At 34.3% G+C, this 24,967-nt stretch overlaps 1 protein-coding gene across 1 annotated transcript in view; it reads right to left on the bottom strand.

The window, feature by feature from the left end:
• Positions 1-23,067, bottom strand: part of LOC148948268 (EARP-interacting protein homolog) — a 58,813-nt gene extending 35,746 nt beyond the window's left edge. The window contains exons 1-2 of the mRNA XM_089093851.1: positions 22,889-23,067; positions 2,580-2,802 (exon numbers count right to left, since the gene is read on the bottom strand). Coding sequence (XP_088949977.1) covers positions 2,580-2,802; positions 22,889-22,936 — 271 coding nt within the window. The 5' untranslated portion in view covers positions 22,937-23,067. The remainder of the gene's footprint in view (positions 1-2,579; positions 2,803-22,888) is intronic.
• Positions 23,068-24,967: the final 1,900 nt, after the last annotated feature.

Here is a 24,967-nt window from a genome sequence, read left to right as displayed (position 1 = left end):
TAAACCAAAGACTGGCAGGATCAATACAAGGTACTAGGGTATATAGGAGTGCTGTTATTGATGTTAAAAGTAAAGATCACTATCTAGTAGTGTCAAGGGTTAATTTAAAGCTGAAAATCGGAAGGGTAATTACCTCCCGGGAAGTTATGATGTTAGTAGACTCCAGGATAAAAATTTGAGAGAAACTTTCCAGGAACAGTTGAATACTAAACTTGAGAGTTTAAAATTTGATAATGTGGAAGATGGTTGGAGTAATTTTAGAAAAATAATTTGTTAAGTTGCTGAAGGTGTATTAGGGAAGAAAGCTAGAACTGCAGCTAAGAATATTAGTGAAAAAGCTTTATATTTAATAGAAAGGAGAAAGGACTTGTACAAGAATTATCTGAGTGATAGATCGTATGAAAACAAAAGAAATGTAAAGAAAGTGGAAAAAGCATTGAAATATGAACTAAGGAGGTGTGAAGTGGAGGTCATGGATAAAATTGCCGAGGATCTGGAAGATGCAGCTAGACGGCATAATAGTAAAATATTGTACTGGCACGTTAACAAATTGAGGGGTAGTAATCAATCCGGACTTGTCCCAGTTAAAGATAGGAATGGGGTGGCAATTAGCGATAAGGAAAAACCTAAAGCGAGATGGGCCGAACATTTTGAGAACTTGCTTAACCGAGATAGAGTTGCAGGAAAAAATATAGAGGAAAATGAAAAAGTTTGTGATACCTTGGATGTGAAGGAATATTTGTTTTGTGAGGAGGAATTAGCAACAGTACTAAAAGGATTAAAGAATAATAAGGTTCCAGATGCTGATAGGGTGGTAAATGAGTTTCTTAAATATGGTGGATCTGAGGTTAGAAATAAGTTATTGAAGATTATGAATATGATTTTTGAAAAAGGGGAAGTACCTAACGATTTTTGGAAAACCTTAATTAAGCCACTTTATAAGAAAGGGGATAAAAGTGAGTGTGGTAATTATCGAGGCATTAGGCTGGTCTCTGTAGGTAGCAAATTACTTAATAATATGAGACTTTTAAGACTGAGAGATGCTGTAGACAAAGTTTTAAGAGGAGAACATTGCGGTTTTAGAAAAGGTAGAGGATATGTCGACCAAAGTTTAACTCTTAGTCTAATAATTGAGAAGTGCCTGAGTTTTCAAACAACTTTGGTCCTCAGTTTTATAGATTACAAGCAAGCGTTCGATTCTGTTGATAGAGGAGCTTTAATAAAGGTTTTATCCTTGTATGGTATACCAGACAAATACATTAAAGTGATTAGTGCTATGTACGATAATAACACTGCTGCGGTTAAGGTAGGAAATGAGGTTAGCAGCTGGTTTTGTATTAAATCAGGAGCTAAGCAGGGCTGTTTTCTATCCCCCTTTATATGAATTATTTTGATGGACTTTGTCTTAAGGAGCATAGGAAAGGCAATGGGAGCCCACGGAATCAAATGGGGAGGAAAAAGTCTCCTGGACTTGGATTATGCTGATGATTTAAGCATCCTAGATGAAAGTGTGAGCAAAATGAATGAAGTTTTAGAGGTTTTGCGAGTTCAGGGTGCTAGTATTGGTTTGAAAATTAATGTTAGGAAGACTAAGTCACTAAGGCTAGGAATAAGTGAAGATGAAAAGGTGACGTTCCGTAATGAAAAGATTGATTAGGTGGGCATCTTCACTTACCATGGTAGTATTCTTAGTAAAGATGGTGGGAGCAGTGAAGATGTTAAAAATAATATAGCAAAGGCTCATGGTGTTTTTTCACAGTTAAAAAAAGTCTGGAAGAATTGGAAGATAAGTCTGCAAACCAAGATTAGGATCATAGAAGCTACAGTGATGAAAGTGGTCAAATATGGCTCAGAAGCATGGGCACTCCGAAAAGCGGATGAAGATTTGCTAGATATTTTCCAGATAAATTGCTTAAGGATTATTCTGGGTACACGGCTGACTGACCGTATTTCAAACAATAGGCTATACGAAAAATGTGGTTCAATACCGCTCTCTTGTTCTATAATGAAAGAAAGGTTGAGGTGGTTAGGGCATGTTGTGCGGATGCAGGATGACAGATTGCCGAAAATTGTTCTTTTCGGCCAACCATCTAGGGCTAAACGGAAAGCAGGTCGCCTCCGTCTGGCGTGGGATGACGTCATAAAAATAAATTTAAAGGAAATGAAAACTTCATGGGAGGGTGTCACGAGGGAAGCTTTGAATAGACTAGGGTTGAGGAGAAGAGTGCGTCACTGGGTTTGCCTCAGGTAGCTGGGTACTGCAGTGAGTTGTTAGTAATAGTAGTAGATTATAAAACACTAGATTTACTACTTATTCCCTTAACTGAACACATAGCCAAAGTGAAGATATTCTAATATCCAAAATCCTCAAATTTGAAAAGAAAACAATTCCAGCAATAGGGTCTTTTTAACAATTGAGTTAAAAAGAACGAATACCTAACCTTCCTGTACACTTTTCATACATAAGAAAATCAAATATTCTGGACGGTGAGTCCAGCAAAAATAGGACTTATTTAAAAAAACAAACAGAAGGAATAGTCTATTTTCAGCATTTCTAGAATCAAATTAAAAACCCGTACCTTCAACTGAATTAAATATTACAGCAAGTAACTCCTGGTCAAAGTGAAGTGATTTCAAACCCCAAACTTCTCCGTTTTTAAACGAATATACTTTTTTCCCAACAGTGTTAGAGTCTTCATCATAATCTAGTACATGAATATGATTCAATGCCTTCAAAGATAATGTGCCAACAAAAAATTGAACTTTTTCAGTATCATTTGCCTGAGATGTGATTGCTCTTGCCTGAAATAAAACAGAAACTATTGAGAAATTTAAGCACTTACAATTCAATTACTGGTAGGCATAATGTTTTAAAGCAGGCATAAATTATTTTTGAGCAATCATAATTTGATTATAATTATTTTCAATTCAAATAACTTAAACAAAATAAAAAAATATCAGCACAAATTTCAAAAATTATGCTTCAAAAATACAATATCCAAGAAATGTGTATATGTTGATGATTTCTGTTGGGGAATGTGTAAACATGAATGTGTATGTGTCAATATTACGTATTACAAATATTTGTAAATATTGTGTAATAATGTGTAAATATTACAAATGTGTATGTGTAAATGTGTATACACAAGAAATGTGTATATGTTGATCTTTTCTGTTGGGGAATATTCTATCTCAGGTAATGTACCAATTACAGCCATGATGCCTTTTCACATGTACTAGGCTACCTTACTGGTTTACTACCTACCATCAGAATACTAAGTTTTCAGCAGTTTTGGTGGATACCAGCAGCTATTTCATTCAGGTTCTTTTATTTACAAACTAAATACAACTACAATATGGGTATGCCCGGCTGAGAGTCTAGCTCGTACTACCAGGCAACTAATAACAATTAAAAACGACAAAAACATAATATACAACTGCATTTGTACATAATCACACTCTTTTCTAAATAGATAAAAAAGAAAGAAAAATGTATGACTTACCATGTTGCTTATTGTTAACATATTAGGTTTTTTATGGATGGGGTGGTTGTATAAACTTTGGAAGAGGCTTGTTTGATTAGAAATAAAAACAATTGGGTGCCCTTTTTAAGAGACAATAGTGAACAAAGTGCAACCAGTCCCCCTCCCACACCCTTTTCCCCCAAAGGCATCAAATCAAAATTTTGAGACAACCATTTCATTCAAAATAGTACAAAGGTCAAATAAGTGTGCCTCTGGGTTTGACAAAACGCCTCCCCACCCTCCAGGGCAATATTCTACATTTTGCCTATTGTTAACATATAAGGATTTTTATTAGAAGAGGGCATGATTGATCCAAGATCTCCAAAAAGGCTTAGGGTATTAAGGTGAAACTTTCAGAAAATTAATTTTTTTAAAAATACAAAAAAGAAGCTTTACAAAGAAAAGTAAAGGCCATATTAAACTTAGGATCAGCAGATTTTTTTTTAAATTAATTACTAATTTATTTCTACAGAAGTTTTTTAAATTAATTACTATTAAAGAATAAACGAAACCCTAAATGAACAGAAATTAAATAAACAATTATAAAAAACAAACATGCAACAGGTACTAATATAAATGAATAAAAAATCTTAGGAGTAAAACTTAAAATGAATATGTGAATCAAGCTTAAAACAAACAAAATTATTTTACTGTTGAGGTATAAATGAAACCCAAAAGGAACAGAAATTAAATAAATGATCATAGCAAACAAACATAGGCTACAACAGTCACTAATAAAAATCAATAAATAAATCTTAAAACGAGTACAGCTTAAATTGAATATGCAAATTAAGCTTAAAACAAACAAAAATCACTACAAACAAGAGGTTGGGTATTGCCTCCTTTCCTAACTGTAAAAGTCTAAAACCTACTGCATCATTGGCGCTTTACTGAAAATGAATTATATTCCAAATATTTTCTTTTGTACTTATTACAACACTGAAAATAAAAATTAAATTAACATAAAATAAAACCTTAAACTGATGGGCTTTCAGCAATTAATATCATTATAAATCAAATTTTCTTGATTATTATCGCTTCTAATCAGTAGTTGTACCAAACCTATCCTGCTCAAGTCATCCTCAGGGCTGTACTGTGGTGTTTATCCTTCCAATAGTATTGTGCAGAGGTTTTTATATAATCTATTTCCCCTTCTTATTTTTTTTTTATATTTGTGCTTAAAGCTTTTTCAAATAGGCAATTTTCATATGTCCTCCAAAAAAAAACGTCCCCCCAGATCCCAAATCAAATTCCATAGTGAAAGATACCCATCCTGGCTGGTCAAGCACATTATCTGAAAGTTCTAATGATGGCTCCGATTCTGAGAATAGGACAATGATAACTGTAGGTCCTAATGCAACCATAAATGATGATAATGGGTTTCAAGAGTTCCTCTCTAGAAGCTCTAAAAAAAGGAAAAAAATCTCCCAAATTTAAAGCATTTCCCCTCTCCCTGCTCACTAACTTTCCTCCAAACACTTACAAAGTTACATTCAAATTGCACCCACTACCCCCTTTGAAATAAAATTGATCACTGCAATAAGAGTTGCAATTTTTAAACTGCTTAAATCAATGTTCTCTCTTAACATTAACCGTGATGGATCTCTGCTTATAGCTGTAGAAGATCAAAAATCAGCAGATACAATAATTAACCTTAAATCCCTTCTGAATATCCCAATTATTGCATCTAATTGGAACCCAAAACAATCACCAACAAAAATTGTAGTTTACAATGTTCCCCCAGAGATATCTACTCAGGAGTTAAAAGAAGGCCTCTCAGATAGGGCTGGAAACACAATCCCAGTTGAGGATGTTACTTAACTTGGAAAACCTAATTCTACTGGCCTAAAAACTAGTAGATCCTTCTTATTCACACTAAAGGATAAAATTGATATCCCAGAAAAATTATTCCTATTTGGGCAAATCAAACCACACAAGGAATACAAACCTAAGCCTATTCAGTGTCAGAAGTGTTTCAAACTGGGACACACGACAAACAAATGCAAAGAAATTCTCCAAGAGTGTAGTAATTGTAAATCTTTCCATCCTAAAGAGCTGACAACTTGCAAAAACACCCAGCCTACATGCATCAAGTGCAAAGGTCCTCATGAATCTACAAATAAATCATTATGCCCTGCATACAAGAAAAGAGCTCTAACACTCCAAATATCAACAGAGAAGGCCATCCCATACCCCTTTGCAGCAATGGAAGCAAATGCTGCCCAACAATACCAAATAAAGCCTGTAATGAAACCAACCAAAACCCCCAAGTCAAATGCCCAAAATGCATCAATCACCCCATATAAAACAACATCATCTAAGCCACCTAGCTCAAATCCATATCAGAAGGAATCACCAAGCCAGCAAGCCTTGTTTTCCGGTGAGATGAGGCCAGCCTGGCCCTCCCTCCCAAGAAGAAACAAACCAGAAACACTACCAGGAATCAATCCCTTAACCAACAAACAGGATGCACTACCAAAAATGCAATCCCCAAATATATGCTTATTCATTCTAAACTGTAATGCAGTTCAGGCCATGAACATACATCAACTACAGAAAATAAAAATTATTGCAGAATTGGCAAAAATCTACATCCCAGATGATATGCTCATTAAAGCAAAAAAAGATCTTTCTTTACTTTTAACAAAGCTGAACATTGATACACAGTCATATGAAGAATAAATCAACAACACAACATTTATCAATACTCCAATGGAATGTAAGATCACTCACAGAAAATAAGCTAAATGAACTAATATCATTTATGAATAATAATTCTATTAATATTGCTTGCCTCCAGGAAACTCATTTAACCCAAAATCAACAAATTAAGTCTCTTTGATATACTATCCTGAGAAAGGATAGATCTTCAGAGAGAAAAGGAGGTGGTGTAGCTTTATTATTTAATAATAATATAAAATTTTGTGGCATCAATTTTCCAGATTTTGAAAATGATGTTGATGTAATTGGTATAAGTGTTTGGCTGAATAATTTAAAAACCTACATAATAAGCTTTTATAACCCTAATGGCCAAACTTCAGATGCCAAGGATTTCTTTAATTATATAAATAATTCTAACATGTTAAAAAATATCATTATTTGTGGTGATTTCAATGCCCACAACCTTTTGTGGGGGAATAAACCAGCAAATAAAGGTGGTAAATTTATTGAGGATATGACTTCAAATAATAATGAATTAGCTGTTGCTACCCCTCCAAACCTAAATACATAGGCTATTTTAACCCCAAAAGTGCCAAATTCTCCACAATTGACCTACAAATTGTGTCTTTAAATTTTTTGAACAAAATTTACATAAATAAAATTGATAGTCTGTGTACAGACCACTTTGCTATAGTTTGCTCCCTAAATGAACCTGCTGAAACAAACAAGAACTGCTAAATTGTTATAATTACGCTTGGGCATCTTCTAGGTTCCCCAATATATGGAAATGTTCGTCCCTCCTACCAATCCTAAAGAAAAATAAACCAAAAGATAACCCTGAGTCTTATAGGCCCATAATGATTACACCTCTGATGGGGAAAATAATGGAGAAAATGATTTATCATAGACTCCTCTGGTTTGTTGAGAAAAATAACATGATCCCACACACTCAAACTGGATTCAGGAAATACCACTCCTCAACAGATGCTTTCATTTTGCTAACAAATGCAATAAATGAATCTTTCTCAAAAAATAATATCCTAGTGGCAGCTTTCCTTGATTTTGAAGGAGCATATGACAATGTGAACCACCAAATCCTTTTAAATAAACTTGCAAACCTTGGAGTACCTCCCAAGCTAGTATCCTTTATTAAATCCTTCGTAGAAGTGCGAAGTTTCATTGTTTGTGTTGGTTCAGCCTCTTCACCCCAAAAGACAATATCCAAAGGCCTAGCTCAGGGAGCAGTCCTCAGTTGCCTCCTATTTGCCCTATATCTCTGGGACATGAACCTACCCCACACGAATCTATAATATGCTGATGATCTGGTGCTATGGTCATCTGACAAAACCTTTCAGATAGCACAGTCAAATCTGCAAAAGTCACTTTTCCAGTGTGAAAAATTTTCTCAACATTCAGATTTACCCACTGCACCCACCAAGTCAAAAATAATCCAATTTCACAGGAAGCGAAACCATGTTAATGAAAAACTAAATCTAAATAAAACAACTATTCCAGAAGATAATAATATTAATTACCTAGGTCTCATGCTTGACCAAAAACTTAATTTCCACCTCCACATTTCAAACACAATAAAAAAATGTTATAGAAAAGCAAATATACTAAAAAGACTTCTTTCCACACCCTGGGGTTGTAAGGAGAAAACCTTACTCCAGTTTTATAAATCACATATAAGACCCCATATTGACTATGGGCACATTGTATATGGTGCATGTGCAAAGACCCAGATGCAAAAAATTGAAACAACACAAAATGATATAATACGTCTCATATTTGGTCTTAGGAAACCCACAAGCACCAAGTTTCTGCTTATGGAGAGTGGATTAACAACAATAAGGGATAGACGTAGCTTTCTCTTGATAAAACATCTTACAAAAATTGAATCAAATAGCTCACACACATTACATAATTGGTTAGAAATCCAGCCATGTATAGAGGTATTGCAGATGAGTATGCCAATATTCAAAAGAAGTTCCCTGTACCAGCAAAGTCTATTGCACCTACTTTCCCCCAATCCCCTCCATGGAATTGGTCATTTCCCATAATAAATACTGAATTTTCAAAATGGAATAAAGATTTAACCCCCATTGCTTTTGTTCAGAAAAAATTTTCAGAACTTAATACAATTACATATAAAAATCAATTCCAAATGTTTGTTGATGGTTCAAAAATGAATGAGAAGGTTGCAAGTGGTGTTTTCCTTCCTCACCTGAAAATTGCAATGGGCGAGAGATTATTTAATAATTTATCTATAATGTCTGCTGAGTTAAATGCCATAATCATGGCATTAGAACACCTTAAGCAAAACCAATCTTTGATTGAAAAATTGAATAATATTATCATCTATTCCGACTCTTTATCAAGCCTTAAGTTGCTGGCCTCAGCTCCTCAATATAAGTTGGACATTGACACTTATCATTGTCTCAGTATAATTGATAATCTTGCTTCAAGTGGCATAAACACTTACTTTCAGTACATTCCTAGCCACTCTGGCATAAGTGGTAATCATCAGGTTGATGAAATAGCAAAAAATGCTATAAATATTGACCAGCCAAGTGGGAGACCAATCCCAATTAGAGATATTTACCGATGGAGGCTATCAGATATTAATTTTAATAAGATTAATCCTATCCTTTCCCCCTTTCCCAATAAGTATCTTTCTAAAATTTATCATAGAATTCGTTCTGGAACAAATGGACTAAATTTCCTTGCATTCTCATATAAGATTTCTAATTCAAGTGGTTCAATCCCCCTGTCCCCTCTTTGCAGGCATTGTAATATGAATAATGAAACAATTGACCATTGCCTATTTGAATGTAATATGCTGACGTCTGCACAACATACCTTGCTTTCTAAACTGTTAAAATACTTCAAACACCACAAAATACCACTATCAGCCAAGAGCCTAGCCAACTATACCTGCACACAGAGCATAGAAATCGACATCTATCAACTTATATTTGAACTCGTATCCTATATTTGAGTCGAAAGATCTGCTGAAAGATATCTGAATATATCTAATAAATATGAGGCAATCAAGCCAGTAGCTCTGTAGCCCACAGAGTGAAGCAGAAGGAAAAGGGCTAAATAGTTTTACTGAAAAGCCTGCCTGCTGTTAAATAGAAGAAGAGAAGAGTTTGATTTCTGCCCCCTTCCCTAACTGTAAAAGTCTAAAGCCTACTGCGTCATTGGCTCTTTACTGAAAACGAGATATATTACAAATATTTTCTTTTTTACTTACAACACTGAAAACAAAAATAAAAATTACCGTGAAATATAATCTTGAACTGAAGTGCTTTCAGCAATTGATACCATTATGTATATCAATTGATATTATAACATGCGACAAAAATCATACTGGGGCCCAAATACCACATGTATGTAACTGCAACTGCAACATTGTTCAAGCCAATAAGATGCAGAATGAGTCAATTCAGCAATTCTTTATTCTGTTTTACACAAGTATCATTAATCATGCTTATTGCTTAGTTGCTTTTTTCTGTGTTGTAAGAGATAGCACAATTTAGTTGAGGTTATTGCTAATACTATGAAAGCTGTTTTTAACAAATAATTCTTGAATATATCATATACCATATTCAGTTTAATCTTATTAGTTCTTTCCAAGACTTTTAAAGGCACATATATTTTTGAGTAAAGCACCAATGACATAGTAGGTTTACAACACTATAGTGTTGCCTCTAATGTTGAGAGGCAATAAACACGACCAAAACATACTATATGCTTGCTTTTTGTGAAAAAGGGAATATCAGCAAAATCTGAAGAATGACTAAGGGTATTAAGTTGACAGTTTCAAGGTATATTGAGGAGATATTGAAGAAAGGTTTGAGGGCAACCAGCCCCTCCCCGAGCTCTCCTTTCTCTTTTTAGGTGCCCCCCTCTGCTCGATATTTATCAAAATTTTGGAACAGTCACTTTCTTCAAACTAGTCAAAAGGCCTAATAGCTATACTTCCAGGGATTCCTTTCCTCCATAGCCCCAAGGTAAAGATTGTAAATTATGTAACAGGCCCATTGTTTACACGCAGGGTTCATCCAAGAACTGTTCAAGACATATAGTTTTCAATAAAACGCAAATGACACAGTATGTTTTAAACTTTTACAGTTAGGGGAGAGGGAAGGGAGCAGTAGCCAAATTCTTGTTTGTAGTGATTATTTCATTTATATTAGTACCTGTTGTATGTTTTTTGGCTATGACTGTTTATTTAATTTCTGTTTGTTTTGGGTTTTATTTATTCTTTAATAGTAATTTCTGATTGTCTTAAATTTAATATGGCTCTTTATTTTTCTTTGAAAAACTTCTTTTTCACAAAGTTTTTTTAATTAATCCATGAAAAAGACCATGTCAATTAAAAACAAACAAAAATTAATTTTAAAAAACTTTTTTCACGAAAGAAGCTTTTTAATGAAAGAGCTATATTATACCAAAGATGAACAGAAATACAGTCAAATAATTTTTCAAGTACAAAACTACATAAATCAAACCAAAAATGAAAAGAAATTACACCAAGTCAAACTCAAACAAGCAGAAGCTATCACAAAGAGGAGTAGGATTAACACCCTCTGTGACTTCTAAAGACCAAGACATAATTTGCACTTTACTGAAAACAAACACATTTTAAATATTATCTCTTCTTTAACTTTGATTAAGCAAAAAAAAAAAAAGTTTTTTACCTGAAAGTAAGGAACAACATTAACATTTAAAATGAACAGAAATTGTTCTGTATATGAGGGGGCTGTCCCCTTCTCAATTCATCTCTCTTTGTGCTGAAGCTTTTTTAAAAAGCTAATTTAAAAAAAAGCTTTTAATTCCAATTAAATGGTCATTGGGTTTCAGGAGTTGTCAAACAGTTTGTGGTAACGAACTGTAAGTAAGGAGTGACCTGGCTCAATGGTAACCAAAACTCTAAAAAACTGAATTTTGGTACCAATAGATACATCAAAAGAATCAGATTTTAATTCTGATTTCAAATATATAAGTTTCATCAAGTTTAATCTTACGCATCAAAAGTTACGCGCCTGAGAAAATTTGGCTGATTTTCGAAAAAAGGGGGAAAGACCCCCTAAAAGATATAGAACCTTAATGATATTCACACCATCATATTCAGCGTATCAGAGAACCCACCTGTAGAGGTTTCAAGCTCCTATCTACAAAAATATGGATTTTTGCATTTTTTTCCAGAAGAATGATCACGGGTTCGTGTTTATTTGTTTGTTTTTTGTTGTTTTTTTTCTTTTCCCCAAGGCTAAATGTATTGACCTAATGGTCCTAGAGTACGGCAGAAGAGCTCATTGGAACGGAAATTAAAAGCCCTAGTGCCCTTTTAAGTGAAAAACAAAAATGGAGAACAACTAGGCCCCCTCCCACGCTCATTTTTCTCAAAGTCACCCAATTAAAATTTTGAGATAGCCATTTTGTTCAGTATAGTCGAAAATCTAATAAATATGTCTTTTACGATGACTTAATCCCCCACAGTTCCCAGGGGAAGGGCTGCAAGTTATGAACTTTGCCCATTGCTTACATATTGTATTGGTTATTGGGAAGTATACATACATTTTCAGGTTTCAGGAAGAATTTTTTTCTGGTGGGGGGGGGAGCTGGAGGAGGGGGTTACTCGGGAGAATCTTTCCGTGGAGGATATTTCTTTGGGGCAAGGGACATTTCTATGAAGGGGGCGCCGGATTTCCAAGCATTATTTAAAAAACGATCAGAAATTAAATTAAAAAAAACAAGTTTTTTCAATTGAAAGTAAGAAGCAACAGAAATTATTATGTATATGAGGGGGTTCTCCCCCAAGTCAATACCTCGCTCTTTACGCTACAGTTCTTTTTTTTAGTGCTTTCAAAAGACCTATCTATTCTAATAAAACGGCCTTTGTGGTTCAGGGGTTTGTGAATTAATTTTTTTTTAACTTTTAACGTAAAGAGCGTGGTATTGACTAAGGGGAGAACCCCATCATATACGTAATAAAAAAAAAACAATAAAAACAAAAAAAGCGATACGGCTCAATAGTAAACGAAACTTTTAAAAACGGAACTTTGATGTCAATAAATGTATCAAAAGAATGGGCTTATACTGCTGATTCTAAATATATGAATTTTATTAAGTTTAGTATTACTCATCAAAGGCTACGATCCTGAGAAAATTAACCTGATTTTTTAAAGAGGTGGGAAACATACCCCAAAAGTGAAAAAATTTTATTGAAAATCACACCGTCAGATTCAGAGTATCAAAAAACCATATAACATAGGTTTCAAGCTCATATCTGCAACTTTGTATTTTTTGCTAGAAGAAAAATATACGAATATAGAAGTTCGTTATGTAAGTTAATTTGTAAATTACGTCAGAACCAAATTTAGAGACAGCCATTTAGCAAAAGAAAAGTAAAATTTTTGTGCAAATTTTGTTTTCTTATTCAATGACGGCGAGCCAAAATAAAAGCTGCATTAACGAAAAAACGATCAGAAATTAAATAAAAAAAAGTTTTTTAAACTCAAAGTAAGGAGCGACATTAAAACTTAAAACGAACAGAGATTATTCTGTATATGAAAGGGGCTGTCCCCTCCTCAACGCCTCGCTCTTTACGCTAAAGTTTGACTGTCTCACAACTTTATTTTTTAAAACAATAAAAAACTTTAGCGTAAAGAGCAAGGCGTTGAGGAGGGGACAGCCCCTTTCACATACAGAATAATCTCTGTTCGTTTTAAGTTTTAATGTCACTCCTTACTTTCAGTTTAAAAAACTTGTTTTTTTTTATTCTTAAAGAATTGAGATAAAAAGCCAAACTTTAGTGTAAAGAGCAAGGCATTGAGGAGAGGGCAGCCCCCTTCATATAAGGAATAATTTCTGTTCATTTTAAATTTTAATGCAGCCCCTTACATTTTTTTTCAACTTTAATTTCTGATCAATTATCAAATAAGTCTGGATAATCCACCACCCCCTCCATGAAAAAATTTCCTCTCCCTCACATAAAATTCCTTCCATGTATTATCCCCCTACCTGTAACATCCACACTGACAATTTCATCCTAACTGAAAATTCCCTATAGACAATTCAGCCTATAGACAAAAGGTCTTTTTTTAATTCCTTGTGTTTTTATTGTTCAGGAAGGGAAATTCCCTTCCTGAAAGTTTTCCCTAGAAATTGCCAAATGAAAATTTCTCCCATTGAAAATCCTGATATATTTCCAGCAGCATTGAAAAATTTCCCCAGAACTTCTCTGCATCTAAAATTGAGTTGTCAAAGAGAAAGTAAGGCCAATAAAAAGAAATTTGTATAGAAAGTCTGGCAAATTCCCTTATGCAAAAACGTCCTCAGGAAAATCCACCATGGAAACTTATCTCTGCATGGAAAATCCCCCCACCCATGGAGAATATCTGTATACTTCCCAATAACAAATACTATATGGTAGGCCTATAGAGACAATGGGCAAATTTTATAGCTTATAGCCCTTTCCCTATGAATTGTAGGGGGTCTTTTCATCCCCAGTGGCACAGCTTTTGAACCTTTCAACTATGCTGAATAAAACTACTATCTTAAAATTTTTATTGGATGACTTTGAGGAAAAACAGAGGGAAGGGAGCTAGTTGCCCTCCAATATTTTCAGTAACTTAAAAAAGGCACTAGAACTTTATGTTTCCACTTGAAAGAGCCCTCTCCTGACCTTCTAGGACTATTAGTTTGACACAATCACTCCTGGGAAAAATCCCCCACATATTCATGATCTCTTTTCTGACAAAAAAAAAACAAAAACCAAAACAAAATTCTAATGTTTGCATATTGAAGCTTAAAACCTCTACAGTATGGTTCTCTTATATGCTGGATCTGATGATGTGATTTTCATTTGAATTTCTTGACCTTTTGGTGGTGTTTTCTTCTTTTCCAAAACTATACAAAATTTTTCATACTCATTTACTCATAGCTCTTGATAGGTAACATTAAACTTAATGAATTTTACATATTTGGAATCATCATAAAAATTCAATTCTTTGGATGTATCTAATGTTATCAAAATTCCATTTATTAGAGATTTGGTTACTATTAGGCTACTATTGTAACCAGCAAAAAAAACAAATTATTTTGATATATCTATTCTTATCACAATTTGGATTTTTTAGAGTATTTGTTACTACTAGGCCATGTTTATCCTTACTTACAGTTCATTACCACAAACTGTTGGATAAATCCAAAATTATTAAGACTTTCAGGAATGAATGTCACAACACATATTAAACTGTCAATCTGCATTCATTTGATTTTTTTGGTAGCTAATCTTGGTTATGATGGTGATTTTTTTTTTATGTTAGGAGAAATAAAAACAAATACCTCAACAATGAAGATTGTTTTACTTTATTCTATATTACACTTATTACTTTATATGCAAGTAATAAATTTAATACAGCATGTTTCTATTAACCAGATTATTATATTTCCTTAACTTTTAAAACAGCTTTAAAAAAATATTTGATACTTAACAGATTTTAAATTACTAAACATCAAGAAAGCTCTACTGGTTTTGAATGGCCAAGAGGTCTATCAGAGAAGAAACATAAAGCACGAAGAGGTGAAAAACAATGGAAAAAAACATTATTTAGGGCCATATCTGAGACCTTCAGGGGAGTAGGGTATATTGTCAAAAATAGGAACATGATATTTGGAAAGAGCATAAAATAAGGAACCTACTGCTACTACTTCTGGCATCTGTTTAGTACTTGCTCTCTCAATAGAAACACACTAACGTTTTGAGAACTATTTTAAAAAATTATAAAACAGTTACTTATATATTCCTAGATACAGATCACTAAACTTTGCCCCTATCTCCCTAATGAACAGATATATGTCCCAAATCATTTACATTCAATGTATTTTTAGTAGCACAATTCTTTTCTTCTTACTAATATCAAACAAAAAAAACAAGATTTTTTCTACTGAAAGTAGGGAGTAGGGTGAATCAGGGAAAGTCCGACAGTGGGGTAAGTCCGATACCGACCTTCAATTTGTCTATGGTCCATTGTTTCTGTGGGAGGCTTTCATATTTTCTTCCATATTAGTAGCAGTAGGCAACAGTGCCATCAACTTCTGGCAGAGTTAGCACGCCTTCTGTTCAGAGGGTTTTGAAGTTTTTTGGACAGCGTTTTTTTTGGAACACAGGTAACTGACTTTACTTTAACTTATGCAGATTATAAAGTAAGAGAGATAGAGAGTTTTTTTTTTATTTCTTAGAAACTAGAAAACCAGGAGCATCTTCCTGATTTTTTAAAACAAGCTAATGTTATTAGTTAAACAGATAAGAGGGAATCGTTTACAACAGTGGAATCGTTTACAACAGCAACCGTACAAGAAAATCAAACTATATTTTCTTGATTATTATCGCTTCTAACCAGTAGTTGTACCAAACCTATCCTGCTCAAGTCATCCTCAGGGCTATACTGTGGTGTTTATCCTTCCCATAGTATAGTGCAGACGGGTTGATATAATCTATTTTCGCTTTTTATTTTAGTTTTATATTTGTGTTTAAAGCTTTTTCCAATAGGCAATGTTCAGAAGTCCTCCAAAAAAAACCTCCCCCCAGATCCCAAATCAAATTCCATAGTTAAAGATACCCACCCTGGCTGGTCAAGCACATTATCTGAAAGTTCTAATGATGGCTCCGATTCAGAGAATAGGACAATGATAACTGTAGGTCCTAATGCAACCATAAATGATGATAATGAGTTTCAAGAGTTCCTCTCTAGAAGCTCTAAAAAAAGGAAAAAAATCTCCCCAATTAAAAGCATTTCCCCTCTCCCTGCCCAACATCCTTCTTCAAAAAACTAAGTAAGTAACCTTAAAATTACTCCCACTACCACCTTTGAAATAAAAATGATCACTGCAAAAAGAGTTGAAATTTTTAAATTGCTAAAATCAATGTTCTCTCTTAACATTAACCGTGATGGATCTCTGCTTATAGCTGTAGAAGATCAGAAATCAGCAGACACAATAATTAACCTTAAATCCCTTCTGAATATCCCAATTATTGCATCTAATTGGAACCCAAAACAATCACCAACAAAAATTGTAGTTTACAATGTTCCCCCAGAGATATCTACTCAGGAGTTAAAAGAAGGCCTCTCAGATAGGGCTGGAAACACAATCCCAGTTGAGGATGTTACCCAACTTGGAAAACCTAATTCTACTGGCCTAAAAACTAGTAGATCCTTCTTATTCACACTAAAGGATAAAATTGATATCCCAGAAAAATTTTTCCTATTTGGGCAAATAAAACCACACAAGGAATACAAACCTAAGCCTATTCAGTGTCAAAAGTGTTTCAAACTGGGACACACGACAAACAAATGCAATGAAATTCTCCAAGAGTGTTGTACTTGTAAATCTTTCCATCCTAAAGAGCTGACAACTTGCAAAAACACCCAGCCTACATGCATCAATTGCAAAGGTCCACATGAATCTACAAATAAATCATTATGCCCTGCATACAAGAAAAGAGCTCTAACACTCCAAATATCAACAGAGAAGGCCATCCCATACCCCTTTGCAGCAATGGAAGCAAATGCTGCCCAACAATACCAAATAAAGCCTGTAATGAAACCAACCAAAACCCCCAAGTCAAATGCCCCAAATGGATCAAGCACCCCATATAAAACAACATCTTCTAAGCCCCCTAGCTCAAATCCCTATCAAAAGGAATCACCAAGCCAGCAAGCCTTGTTTTCCGGTGAGATGAGGCCAGCCTGGCCCTCCCTCCCAAGAAGAAACAAACCAGAAACACTACCAGGAATCAATCCCTTAACTAACAAACAGGATGCACTACCAATACCCCATGTTACCAAAGATGGATATTTTAAATGGTGGAACAGATTCTAAGCTTTAGATAATAAAGGCTGAAGCCAGTAACCATCCTTAGATGGCTCTACTAACTTAGTGGAAAGTAGTGTTGTGTTGATCATTCATGTATTGAAGTTCTGTGCCTGCTTTCGTTTATCTTTCTCCCTTGTAATGTTTTTTCCGTCTTAACCTTTACTTGTGGCCTGCCGTGTAAAAAGTGTAGCAAAGTAGAAATGCTGCTTGGCTTGTATCAAATTTGTTGGCAGATTTTGTCTGAAAATACCCTTTTTACATATAAAATAATTTTTGCTCAAAGAAAAGGTGTCAAAACACAAGTTGTGCTTCGCCGTGCAAAAAGTGGGATAGCATAGTAGCAATGCTACTGGACAGTTTTCATGGCCTAGTAAAATCTGTTGGCATTTTTTTTTCAAAAATACCAGTGCTTCCACTATCCCCAAATTTTTGGGGATTCCCCCCAAAATCTGTCTTCTCATAAACATTCTCAAAATCAGTTCTCCAAAAATCCTTTTTCTTTCAGGGTTGCCACCCCTAGTAATTCATCACGGACGACAATCCACCCCTAGTAACTATTACTTTCAATTGACTTGAAATAATTTTTTCACTATTTTCAAAAGCTTATGTCTCAATTATTTACTACACATCAAAGCCAGACATAGATCATTGAATTACTGACCTTTCTTCCTATCCTAGTAAAAGTATACTGACATTTTTATAGTTGTAGTATAGTGATCAATGAGTATTAAGCATGCAGTTGGGTGTGTATTATTTTTATAATTCCAATATCGTTGGAGTGTACAACTCAATCCATAAGCTATCAGCAGTAAGGTATATACAGTATAGGCTACTTGAGACTTTGAATACTACACACGATTACCATTATTAGAGTAAATATGAGACAGTACTTTAATATGATTAAATATGATTAAGAAAACTATTGATATTTCTAACTACAAGCTATACTAAGTTACATTTGTTACTTTTCTGAAAATTTTACCTATAGAAATACTTCTTGCTCAAAGAAAAGCTGTCAAATCACGGATTTTGCTGCTAAAGTGTTGGCAGCTTTTGGAATTCTGCTACTGGCAGTTTTGGAATTTTTGTACACCTGCTTGTGACAGGTTTTCTAATACATTCATCAATTCATTCATAATTCCCCTTTAAATAAATTCATCCATTCATTCATAATTCCTTTGTCTTTTCTAGATGCCTAGAAATTATGTTTGAAAAACACAACGCGGGGTTGGAGGAACATATGATGCAACTCAGCAACAAAACACACTAGCAGAGATATCTTCAAAGAGAATGTCTGCTACAGGGTTTGAATGTATTTCAAACACCGTGCAGTACCTTGCATGACCATCTTATGAAGAAGACAAAAGTCAAAAAAACAGTTTGTGGTGGAGGGAGGAGTCAAGAAATTCCTGCTGAAATAGAAAAGGATATGACTCAGGGTCTCCGAATACTTTGAAAAGTGGGGCATAGGTCTCAGCAAGCAGGAATTTTTTGACCAAGTCCAAGAATATCTCATCAAGAACAAAGTTCAAACAAGATTTAAGGACAACTCACCTGGTCATGACTGGTGGGTGGGGTTCAAGTGCCGAAACAAAATTTCATTAAAGAAACCAGAAAGGTTAGAAAACAAAAGACTTTTGCAGCAATCTGACCCCTTCATAATGTATGGTTTTTATGAGCTGTTGTATGAAACTGCCACAGCAATGGATATTCTTGACAAGCCCCAGTGCTGGTTTAATTTGGATGAGACATCTTTCTGCAGGGATCCTGGCAACACGAAAGTTGCTGGGGCCAAAGGCTCACCAGCCACTTGTAGAACAGGTGGTAATGGACGTGAAAATACAACTGCCTTGGTTTGTATCAGTGCAAACGGAGAAAAATTCACACCTTTAATAGTTTTCTCTGCAAAGAATACCTGGACCTCATGGATACCTGTACATGGAGCTTACCCTGATACATCTTACTCATCTACCAATAAAGGGTGGATGACATCTGATCTCTTTATGAACTGGTTTAGTTCCAGTTTCTTCCTCATGTAAAGGGAAAGGCACTTCTCATCTTAGATGGACATGGCACACATGCTCTTGCAAAGTTTTCTCTTGTTCTTGCAAAACTTGCAAACGAAAATAACGTGACAATTCTCAAGCTACCTCCACATGCATCCCACATGCTTCAACCTCTCGATAAAGTGGTTTTCAAGGGAATGAAAGTGTCTTATGATCAGAATCACCCAGACACCCAGTAAGCAAAAGATTGTTCCCAAGCTAAATGAGTACTATGCAGTTAGATACGATGCAAGGAATGACGAACAAGGTTACATAGGAAGGGTTCTAGACTTTCCTGATGAGGGAAAAGTTAAGCTCAAGTTTCTTCACTGCTTGAGCCTTGCCACCTACTCTTTCAATTGGCCAAAGAAAGACGATATCGATACTGTGGATGACAAATACATTTTGCAGGACCAGTAAACTTAGTGGGAAAACCGGACCATTTGAAATACCCCAAATCCGTCAGGTTATTGTATTGTACAAGGCAGTTACTAGCAAGTGTCAGTAGATCTTTTTTTTATGCCCATACACGTAAGCTACAACATATATGAGTAACTTTTTGTATCTGGAGTCAAAACATATTTTGTGTGATATGTTTTTCTTTTTTAAAATACAAGCAATCATTTACATTCAGTGATTTGAGCACCTTGGCTATGATACTTGTAACGTTTATTTGTTGGGTAAGTCTAACACTGTTAGAGTTACCCCACAGCAGCAGAAAAAAGTATGGTCTGGCCTTTTGATGCCAGTCAGTTTGACATAAATATTGTTTGCTTATGGACTTATAGTGATTCCTCAATGCCCTTTAAGATGGTGAAGTCATATTATTTTTGACATATTGTTGAAAAAAGCTAGTAGGATATGTTGTACTTCCCCCAAAGCTGGGGTAAATCCAACATAGCAGACTGCACCAACTTTGAGACCTGGTGATGGGCTACAAGCAAAGTATATGGGAAAATCAGAAAGTGAATAATATGGGAAACTGTTGTAAAAAAAAGGTTGATAGAAGATGATATGAGATACTCATAAAAAAAATCTTGAGAGTCAATTTAACAAAAAAAAACATTTTAAGGTGTCGGACTTTCCCCAATTCACCCTAACATAAAACTTAAACAAAAAAAAAACATAACAATAGTTGAAAACAGTTTCAAAAGCAAATAAGAATGAGAAAAAAAACAAGGAAATATGACTCATTGACACTTCCTGCATATTATAAAGTAAGAACTCTATACTTTTTTTTTTTGTTTTTATATAGCCTAGGGCTATTAGACACCATTAGAGGGGGGCAGGGGGTGAATTGTCAAAATCATCAACAAAACCATATAAATGGACATACAATTAGCAATCTAAAAATATCTTTAAAATTCTAGTTTAGCTACTTTTTGCTATCTTGGCAAGGGGTTAGGTTAGGAAAATGAAACTTTCAGTAATGAATTTGGGGTCAAAAACATACTCCATGAAGCTATTGCCAAGCTTTCATGTTAACTCTCTTCTGATTTCTAAGTGTTAGAAATTTGCATACTTGACATGTTGAAATTTTGACAAAACAATATTTTACATTAATTTTCAGTTTGTTTATCTCTGGTTTTAGTTCTGAAAATGCAACTCCTGTTATTTGAGTAGAATTTTAAGCCATATTGATGTTTTTTTTTCAAAACTTGGGAAATGTATTTGTGGATCTTTGAAACCTCATAAACTGGGATCAAGCAAAGGTGTGAAGCTGAAAACAGTTTTGTTGTACTTCATTTTAGCAGAAGATCTATATTACAAGGTTTCAATTTTATAGCAGCAGAGATTTTTAAAGGTCATCCCAGGACATACTTTAGTCTGTAAGGACCCATCCCTTAAAGTTCCATTTCCCTAACCTAACCCCTTTCCAAGATAGCAAAAAGTAGCTACACTAGAATTTTCCCAGATCTTGGTAAATATTTTGCTTTTCATATCATTGATATGAAAAGCAAATTCTCTTGCAAATTCAAATTTAAGCCCTTTTTGAACCCTTGAAAATGACCAAAAATTTCTAGTTTTTTTGTACAAAAAGGGTTAAAACATTGGTTTTATACTTACTATTTGATTCAAAGTCATTTTTTAAAGTTAAATAATCTAAAAGCATTGATGTATCACAATTTTGTTGATAAGAAATTCAAAACAATTTCTCCATTTTTCCATCTGTCATGTTTCTTCTGTTTGTTTTGATATTTTTTTATATATAGGCTAGGTGAAATGGCACTCATAAGTGGCCTAACAGAATAAGAAGAAAACATGGTGAATTTTGTTTTATTGAAAGTAATCTTAACAAATCAGTGTTTCTGGATTATACAACTTTTACAAAACGGATTTTCAATGAAATAGTAGCCTAAGTTTGAAACAAATGTTATAACCCATTTTCAGGCCTATACCCCAAAAATATAAATGATATTTTTATTTTCAAGGGTCCTAAAAGGGCTTAAAATTGAATTTGCAAAAAAAAAGCAATTATCATATTCAGAAAGAGCATATAAATGGCATCCAGTGGTATGTTCACTTTATAAGTAAATAATATAAACAGCAAAATATTTGGTAAATTTCTAGTTTAGCTACTTTTCACTATCTTGGAAAGGGGTTAGGTTAGGAAAATGAAACTTTTAGGGATGGGTCTACAGATTAAAGTAGGCTATGCCCTGTGAAGATATTTTGAAGTACCTATCTCTACTCATTCTCCCTCTGGAGGACCCTGACCTTTAAGAATCCTTATGTTGTATAAGTGAAACCTTGCAAAATAGATCTTTTGCTTAAATAAAGCATAAGAAAACTGTTTTCAGCTTCACAACTTTGCTCAATCCTAATTTATAAGGTTTTAATGATGTGCAAATACAATTCCTAACTATTGAAAAAAAAAACCTACAGATATGGCTTAAAATTCTAGGCCTACTCAAATAACAGGAATTGCATTTTCAGAACAAAAGCCAGAGAAAAAGAAATTGATAACTGAAAATTAAGGTAAGATATTGTTTTGTAAAACTTTCCATTGGTATAGACCTGTCAAGTAGGCAAATTTTGGTAAAGTTCTATGAAATCATATTATTGAGTTAGGAATAAAGTGAATGCATCATTCAATGCCTTTTTTTATGCTGATTACGAATATAATAAGCATTTCTATCAGAAATGAATTTCAGCCCCCCCCCCCTATGTAGGCTATACCTAACCCAACCCTGAATTGGCCTATATAGGGGGGGGGGCTGAAACTCATTTCCGATAGAAAAGCTTATTATATTCGTAATCAGCATAAAAAAAGGCATCAAATGGTGCATTCACTTTAGTCCTAACTCAATAATATGATTTTGTAGAACTTTACCCAAATTTCTAAGACTTAAAAATCAGAAGAGGGTTAACATAGCCTATAAGCTTGGAAATACCTTTCCAGAGTATATTTCTAGCCCTGAATTCATTACTAAAAGTTTCATTTTTTTAAATCTAACCCCTTTGAAAGATAGTGAAAACTAGCCAAACTAGATTTTTACCAAAATATTAACCCAGATACTTAGAATGTGTTAAAGTAGGCTAGATTCCACAATAGTAGGCTACTAAAAACTTCCTAATTTTATTTTATTAACATGTCTCCTTCTGAGGAACCACTATTATTTCCTGGAACCATTTTTTCCATTTAAGCTAACAAATTAAGAAATTTATTACCATACTATTTAGTTCAGACGAGGACACAGACTAGGCACAGTCTACTCTAAACTGTTAGCCTATGAAAGTTAAAGCAAATAGTAGAAAGAAAACCTGTGCATCTAGGCCATAAATGACGGAACTTTCATCCTCATAGGCCATAATTGGTTTCCTGTTATAACTTCCTAATGCCTGTGAACTAGACAAAGCTGAATTGAATTGAAATGGATGGTTCTTCCTCTCTCCCTGCACTAGACAAAGCTATTCAAGCATGTTAGCAAATTTAAAATTGAGCCAGAGAAAAATCATAAATGTAAACGGCTGTAAGGAAAGCTGCGTCCACCTTGGACGTAGAACTAGGGAAAGGTAACAGTTTTCGCTAACTAAAATCGTAACAAATTTAGAAGATTAAAATAACACTATAGGGTATGCCTATGATGAATGTGCCCCTAAACAAATCTTCTGGACTTGAATTATGGCCTAGCGGATGTATGATTATTTCCTCATAAGACTTTCAATCTATAACGTCTTGACTTTCGCATCCAGGGTCACTTTTTCTCAGTTTATTTTTTATAATGGTCCCTCAAATACTGCTACTTAGTTTAATGCCCATACGACTCCTTTTTGGGAACCAATAATTTAGCTGTCAGGATTCCTCTGCCATGACTACATTAATCTGTACAGGTCCCGTTTTCTGCCGGTCATATAGTTCCAAATTCCCTTCCAAGCGAAACAGTCTCTTCATGAGAGTTTTTTGAAGCCTCTTTCTCTTGTTTCCTAAAACGAACGCTTTTTCTTTCAAACTAATTGCTTAATAAAACTCCCAGAAAGTGGAACAACCCGTATTTGCGGTTAGTTTTTCTGTAATGCTGGGCCATTTAATGGCACATTTTAGTTCTACACTGAGTAACGGAAAAATAGAACAACTAAAACAGTATACACTACCGGGTGTCCCATTTTTCAGTCCTAGTATCTAGAAAACAACAAATGTAAACGCTAGTTTCAACAAACTAAAGAGAAGACATTTTTAAAAGAAGATGGTAACACATGTTGAACGCTCAAAAAATATTGGTCACATAACCCCTTCCAATACAACTCTAAAAATTAATTCAGCCTCCCACAGGTCTCTCGAAATATTTGTTTGCGTGGAGGTTCAAATTTTTTATCCTTAACGTTAATTTCGTAATATGAGGCTCAAGAAACAAAACACAGTATAAATGTGTAGGCCAAATATTTACAAATGACTCCCAATTTTCATTACAGCTTTTATCCTAAGGTGTTTTAGCTTGATGATAATAAGGTAAATATTGCAACACGGAAGCCCAAACAAAAGACGGTAAGTATAAAAAAATACAAATGGTTATTGTCTCAGTCACACCAAAGTTGGTACTCAAGTTTTTCTGAGGCTGCTGATGATAAATATGAGCAATTGTTATTGAAGTGAATATCCGAAGATTTCTTAGCATGTCAATTGCAAGGTATTCCAAAAATTTAAAATTTGGGAGCTCCTTCGGGGCAAAACTTTGAAAAACTATCTAAGTCACACTATCTTTATTGGACAGCAAAAATGTTTGGAGATTGGGTATTTATGGTTGAGAGCTGTATAACAATAAGAGTGTGTGCTTATGGGCGGGGATTTTAAAGTAAAAGTAAAACCATTCATTTTTATCTTGGTTGATTTTTAAACATTAAGCAAATTAGTGGAAAATCTAACAATCAAGTTAGTTTCACTAGCATTTAAGTTTGCCATAAGATAACAGGACAAAATCCACTAGAAGCTTTTATAATGTAGCAAACGAATTGCTAGCAACAACACCTGGCTCCACAGAAAAACAACCAGCCTTCGTGGTTTCAGAGTGTATTGCTCTTATCAGAGTATGGTAACGCACCTCCCAGAGTGGCACGCCCTTATAATGTGTAAAGGGTTTCCTGTTTGGAAACCCTTAATAAATGTCAACTTTCATTAATCAGTAAACTCCCTACCAAAATTTGCATAGCAATATGAAACCGCCTGCCATATAAAATTTGCTCAAACTTTTTGTTTTTATTAATAAAAAAAAACTTTCCAAAAAAATAAGTTTTTCAAAGAAAAGTAAAGGCAATTTTAAACTTAAGCTTATTTTAATTTTAAACTTAAACTTAAGCGAGTAAGGTTTAGATTGAATATTAAAATCAAGCTTAAGACGAAAAAAA

The sequence above is a fragment of the Artemia sp. Qi Xiang Cuo genome, chromosome 9, assembly GCF_049724085.1.
Source record: "Artemia sp. Qi Xiang Cuo chromosome 9, ASM4972408v1, whole genome shotgun sequence".
Classification (NCBI taxonomy): Eukaryota; Metazoa; Arthropoda; class Branchiopoda; order Anostraca; family Artemiidae; genus Artemia; species Artemia sp. Qi Xiang Cuo.
The sequence above is the reverse complement of the archived record's forward strand: the minus strand, read 5'-3'. Positions and strand labels throughout refer to the sequence as shown.